Source organism: Cajanus cajan, chromosome 2 (genome assembly GCF_000230855.2).
Source record: "Cajanus cajan strain Asha chromosome 2, NIPB_CcT2T_4, whole genome shotgun sequence".
Lineage (NCBI taxonomy): Eukaryota > Viridiplantae > Streptophyta > Magnoliopsida > Fabales > Fabaceae > Cajanus > Cajanus cajan.
The window spans coordinates 18,644,991-18,651,641 of record NC_138518.1 but is presented as its reverse complement, the minus strand read 5'-3'; the positions used below and the strand labels follow the sequence as shown (position 1 = coordinate 18,651,641).

Genomic DNA, 6,651 nt, shown 5'->3' with positions numbered 1-6,651 from the left:
GACCTACGGTCTTCAGAGCTCGGGGGGCTAGTGTACTATCCGTACTCCGAAGCCGAGCTCCGAGCTCGGTACCACAGCACGAGTTGACCTCGGACACACGCCACGCGGCGTCAGCTCGGCACTTAAATAGATCGTAACCGATCTCGGGGAATCCCGGTCTAGGTGAGATCCTCTACCTAATCAAATCACAACTAATCTCAGGCTCAAGGCCCAATGCAACCCTAACATACATCAAGGTACGTGCATTATATATACGAGATTCATACTCATACAAACTCTAACTTTAGCATCAGAGTCTCTTTTGCAGGTACCACCCCTATCTTGGAGCATCAAGCGTACCAGCAAAGGAGGCTTACCGATCTTACCTAGCAGATCAGCTCTACTACAGATTTCCGGTAAGAACACTTTTTATATATAATATATATATAGTTCACTTATTTTATAAATTATAAATACTTTTTATTTCTTTTCCAGTTTTCCTTGTCGTAAATATTTGTTTACTTATTTATTTGTGTTGTTTCAAGAATCATAGAAGCGAGATTATTACCCTGTATCAGTGAGAGAAATACGAAGAGAGAGAAAGACAGATATATATCAATAGAGAGAGAGAGGGTGCGAAGTGAAGTGAGTAGTATAAATGTTCAAAGTCTCCATTCAGTGTGTGGCGCCGTTTACATTCTCTCTCTCCTCTCTCTCCTTCTCATCCTCTTCTCTTAGTTTCTCTGTTCGTTCTACTTCTATTCGGTGCGGTCTCTTTAACTTTTTTATCTCCATTTTCTTTTTAATTTTTAAAAATTATTCAGTCACTTTCAATCACGGAAAATGAAAATGGTTCAATTTAACCGAGACTATGATCTATGCCCAGAGATGGTTTTATTTTTTATTTTATTTTATTTTTTAGCTCGCCCTTTGTGGGTTTTCTATCTCCTTGCCTTCAAAATTTGATTTTGATGCTCTCTGGAAGTTGAATATGATGTTCACTTGTGCAAGTTAATGCCTTCCCTTCCTCACGATTACCTCTTTCAACCGAGTCCCCACTTTGTGTGTGTTAAGTGTTGCTGCTAAGATTGATTTGGTGTAACTTGTGGTTTGTAATTGTAGTAACTTCTTATTTTTTTTAATCACTGTGGCTACCCTTTTGGTCAATTGGTCTGTATCTCCCTCTTCCTAAAATATTATAATATAATTAACAAGCCAAAATCTATGTTTGTTCACTGTGTGTTGAAATTTGGGTTTGTTGAGAATTCTAGTGGTTGTTGTTTATTATGTAAATTATGTTAGATGTCTGTACTTACTACTTTCCAAGACACGGGTGTGGTACCAGTTTTGTTGCTCTGAATATGTTTGTTAAAGTTGGAGCTGAATTCGAATTTAAGAGCTTTTATATAGTAGGAAGGAGGAGAAATGAGACTGGGCAACGGTTGTAGGTTGCCTGACGTTTATAGAACTTGAATTCAAATTGAAGACAATAGAAAGATTTAAGATTAACATGTATGAAAGATTAAGGATAATGGTTTCGACAATTAGTATTTGTTTATATTTCATAATGGACATTCTGACATTTATTTATGTTGCACCTATGATCTTGACGAGGTACTAGACGTTGTTCAATTTATTCATACATAAAGGACGAAATAATGAATTGATATGCTACAATATTATTAGTGAAAATTCCCATATTTGGGGTATGTTGTTGATATAACATATATGAACTGTTTCATTACTAGTCTGTTCATGTTGTCTCACCTCTGATTGTTGTCTGACAGCATTCAGTAAAAGAAACTAATATGGAAGGTCACATGCGATACATATACATTCAAGCGTACCTCTTCATTTGTAACCGTGTATTAGCTAATCAAAGTTAGTAACCGATGTCTGTAGTATCTCCTGCACCACTACTTGAAAACTGAAGGGCTGATGTATATTCAGTAGAAAACTATTTAGATCTTTGAGTCAAATGTTTCTTGTAGTTAAAGAGAGTGTTAGATCATGGTTACTACGCAGACAATAAATGTGCAAAAGGTCTGGTGGCTTACATATTTCATTATATTTATGATGTTCTTCATCAGTATTCCTGATGAATCTTTTGTTTAAAGGGTTTATTTGACTGTCATGAATGGAACCCACATATTTCTTCTACCTATCAATACTGTCATTTCATTGTTTATTTTCTTATAGTTGGTCGCATGAGGCATTCATATTGTGTATTTGCATTTTGCAATGACAGAGCAATGGCATCTCATATTGTTGGTTATCCACGCATGGGACCCAAGAGAGAGCTTAAGTTTGCCTTGGAATCCTTTTGGGATGGAAAGAGTAGTGCTGAGGAGCTGCAGAAGGTTGCTGCAGACCTTAGGTCAGCCATCTGGAAGCAGATGGCTGAAGCTGGAATAAAGTATATTCCAAGCAACACCTTCTCATACTATGATCAAGTACTGGACACAACAGCCATGCTTGGGGCAGTTCCTCCTAGATATGATTGGAACGGTGGGGAGATAGGATTTGATGTTTACTTCTCCATGGCAAGAGGGAATGCATCTGTACCAGCTATGGAAATGACCAAGTGGTTTGACACCAACTAGTAAGTAAATCATCCTTGCCCTTCTAAATTTTTTAGCATTACATATAATTTGATTGAATACAATTAAAATGAAAGGTGGAGTTTAGTGTATGAATGGAGATTTTGATGATGACCTTTGAAATGGCTGCAGGAGCCTGGACACACACACAATCATCACTGTATTTGATTTAAATGTATAAATGCAAAACTGAATAGGGAAATTGGTTTGATATTTATCATAGTTCTAACAAACTTATAATCCCTTATGCTACAGCCACTACATTGTTCCTGAATTGGGTCCAGATGTTAAGTTCTCCTATGCATCACACAAGGCTGTGGATGAATACAGAGAGGCCAAAGTTGTAAGTTCAAAGATAGCTTTAGGCTTTAGCACTACTATCCTACATTTGTTATGAGAAATTCATAATGAACAACTCTAGACTCTGATCTTAGAAGAATCTTCACTAACTGAACTATGACATACTACAGAAGATTTTGATCTAGGAAGAATGTTTATTACAAAGTGGAAAAAGAAACTATTTTGGTTTATTAATTTCGTTAACTAATATTTATAACGTTATTTTCCTTTCTGATATGCAGCTGGGAATTAATACTGTACCTGTGCTTGTGGGACCTGTATCCTACTTGTTGCTGTCAAAACCATCTAAGGGTGTTGAGAAGTCATTTTCCCTTCTTTCCCTAATTGACAAGATCCTTCCTGTCTACAGGTATGGTCTTTGAGTACAAATGTTTTCTTGAATTATATAAGAAAGTTACTTCAATAATACTTCGTTATTTATTGTAGGGAGGTTGTGGCTGAACTGAAGGCAGCTGGTGCTACCTGGATTCAGTTTGACGAACCTACCCTTGTGAAGGATCTCGATGCTAACCAGTTACAAGCATTTACACATGCCTATGCAGAGCTAGAATCAAGTTTATCTGGTTTGAATGTTCTGATTGAGACATACTTTGCTGATGTCCCTGCTGAAGCATACAAAACACTCACCTCTTTGAAGGCTGTTACTGCATATGGATTTGACATTGTTCGTGGAACAAAGACCCTTGATTTGATCAAGCAAGGATTTCCATCTGGAAAATTTCTTTTTGCTGGTGTTGTTGATGGAAGAAATATTTGGGCCAATAATCTTGCGTCTTCTCTGAACACCATGCAGGCGCTTGGGGACATTGTTGGCAAAGGTACTTGTTGCCAATTAACATTTTTATCGACATATATTCAGCACAATAGATGCTGAATATGAACTATCTTTTTCTTTTGCAGACAAGGTTGTGGTTTCCACATCCTGTTCTCTTCTTCACACTGCAGTTGATCTGGTGAATGAGACCAAGTTGGACCAAGAGATTAAGTCTTGGCTTGCATTTGCAGCACAAAAAGTTGTTGAAGTAAATGCCTTGGCCAAGGCATTGTCTGGACAGAAGGATGAGGTACATCATACCCATTGAAGCCTCTTGGTTACAAACTTGATATCATTTTGTTTCTTATTGTCCTTCTTTTTGCAGGTTTTCTTTTCTGCTAATGCTGCTGCCTTGGCTTCAAGGAAGTCCTCCCCAAGAGTGACAGATGAGGCTGTTCAAAAGGCTGTTAGTTCTCATCAGGATTTTCAATTTGGTTCTTGATATAATTGATTCTAGAAGAATTCTTAACTTGTTTTATGTATTTACTTAGGCTGCTGCTCTGAGGGGCTCTGATCATCGAAGGGCCACAAATGTTAGTGCCAGGTTGGATGCTCAACAAAAGAAACTGAATCTTCCTGTTCTTCCAACCACTACAATTGGATCTTTTCCTCAGACTTCTGATCTTAGAAGAGTTCGCCGTGAGTTCAAGGCAAACAAGTGAGTTAAGTCTTCATCTTCTGTTATCACCAAATCCAATGATTATTACAGTTTGACATTTAAACTGCTAGACGTTTACTATGTCAATAGGATCTCTGAGGAAGATTATATCCGTTTCATTAAGGAGGAAATTAACAATGTTGTGAAGCTCCAGGAAGAACTAGACATTGATGTCTTGGTGCATGGAGAGCCTGAGGTGTGGAGCATAGCTGATATTTGTTGTTAATAGTAGTTTATTAAAAACTTCTTTCTTAAGTGAAATATGGTTCTAAATTAAATTTTTGAAATTTTTTTCCATTTCAGAGGAATGACATGGTTGAGTATTTTGGAGAACAATTGTCTGGTTTTGCTTTCACTGCCAATGGGTGGGTGCAATCATATGGATCCCGCTGTGTCAAACCACCCATCATATACGGTGATGTGAGCCGTCCCAAGCCCATGACTGTTTTCTGGTCTTCAACTGCTCAAAGTATGACCAGAAGACCAATGAAGGGAATGCTTACTGGCCCTGTTACTATTCTGAACTGGTCCTTCGTTAGAGATGACCAGCCAAGGTATAAAGTAAATCTTTATGGCTATCATGGAGGTTTGAATGATTGTTTTGCTGGGATATCTATTTCATTTAACATTATCCATTTGTTATTAGATTTGAAACATGCTACCAGATTGCTTTGGCTATCAAGGATGAGGTTGAGGATCTTGAGAAAGCTGGTATTACTGTCATCCAGATTGACGAGGCTGCTCTAAGAGAAGGTTTGCCTCTGAGGAAGTCTGAGGAGGCTTTCTATCTGAACTGGGCAGTTCACTCATTTAGAATTACCAACTGTGGTGTGAAGGATACTACTCAGGTTCAGCTTGACTGCTCATGTTCCAATCATTACTAATGATTAGTCAATCTTATATATGAATATTAATGTATCGTGATGCTTGACAGATTCACACTCATATGTGCTACTCCAACTTCAATGATATCATTCACTCAATCATAGACATGGATGCTGATGTGATCACTATTGAGAACTCTAGATCAGATGAGAAGTTACTTTCAGTCTTCCGTGAGGGAGTGAAATATGGAGCTGGCATTGGTCCTGGTGTTTATGATATTCACTCACCCAGGATTCCACCTACAGGAGAAATTGCTGACAGGATCAACAAGATGCTTGCAGTTCTTGAAAGCAACATTCTCTGGGTCAACCCAGACTGTGGCCTCAAGACACGCAAATACACTGAGGTCAAACCTGCTCTCACCAATATGGTTGCTGCTGCCAAACTTATTCGCAACCTGTTAGCTAGTGCCAAGTGAGTTGAGAATGAGCCAACAAAGTCATCTATGTGAGATAATGTGCTTAAGTTGAAATACTGAATGCTTGTATTTCCAATTAAGTCTTGATATAAGATTTTGTCCTTTCGTCTCCCAAGTGATCTTTTCTTCTCTTTTTGTATATGAAGCTGCGTATGAATAAGCTGTTCTAGTGAGGGAGAAACGTTTTCTTTTTATTTGAACTTTTGAGGTATGCTATTGTCTTGCTCATCCTTGCAGGCTATAATCATAGGCTGTTTCTTTTTGTGGGTTTTGGAGGTGTGAGTGGCTTTATTCTGTCAAGTAATTTCCAAACATTTGTAATATTATATGACCCTCAAAATTATAGCCTAAGATCTGCCACCAGCGCCTTATGCTAAAACAAAACATGAAGGATATGGCTACTTGGCTATGGTACAATGCATTGATTGTGCCTAAACAAAGCAATAATAATAATTCAACAGTAAAACATCTTCTGTTATGTCATTCAGTTTTTCCATTCACACCTCAAAAATACGGTGTTATGTTGTCATTATAGACGAACTTAAGGAAGGAAACTACAGTTCTTGGAATTTTGATTTTCTTATAGAAGATTTGATTTGATTCCAACATGCATCCCGATTCTTTATTTGTAACAATCTAATCTAAAATGCATATGTACGCGTTAATTACATATTATCAGTAATTTCAATTCATATTTAATTAAAGAATTTGTCATAATTTATATTTTCAAAGTTAGAAACATTTTTTTTTCCATAAAATTTTAAAGTCTTTCATTTAATTAGAACCTTCTTTGATTACTTTTTCCTGCATACAAATAATTCTCTTTTGCTTTATATTTATCAAGCATTCTTACTAATAATAGTATTAATTTACATTAATTAGATATTGTTATTAATCTATTTATAAGTTTTGTACTTGTATCAATAAAAGAAGTCTA

General features: G+C 36.9%; 1 protein-coding gene across 2 annotated transcripts; it reads left to right on the top strand.

Moving 5' to 3' along the window:
* Window positions 1-561: 561 nt before the first annotated feature.
* On the top strand, window positions 562-5,942 carry LOC109805702 (5-methyltetrahydropteroyltriglutamate--homocysteine methyltransferase 1). 2 transcript variants are annotated; one of them, XM_020367876.3, is made up of 12 exons: window positions 562-744; window positions 2,228-2,581; window positions 2,835-2,922; window positions 3,161-3,288; window positions 3,366-3,757; window positions 3,840-4,003; window positions 4,079-4,159; window positions 4,245-4,411; window positions 4,502-4,607; window positions 4,715-4,965; window positions 5,058-5,259; window positions 5,346-5,942. In XM_020367876.3, exons 1-12 carry the CDS (start codon window positions 638-640, stop codon window positions 5,712-5,714), a joined length of 2,409 nt encoding a protein of 802 aa, XP_020223465.2. In that variant the 5' UTR covers window positions 562-637; the 3' UTR covers window positions 5,715-5,942. The 2 variants fall into 2 exon arrangements, with proteins under 2 accessions (XP_020223465.2, XP_020223466.2); XM_020367877.3 differs by lacking the exon at window positions 562-744 and adding an exon at window positions 1,059-1,077.
* Window positions 5,943-6,651: the final 709 nt, after the last annotated feature.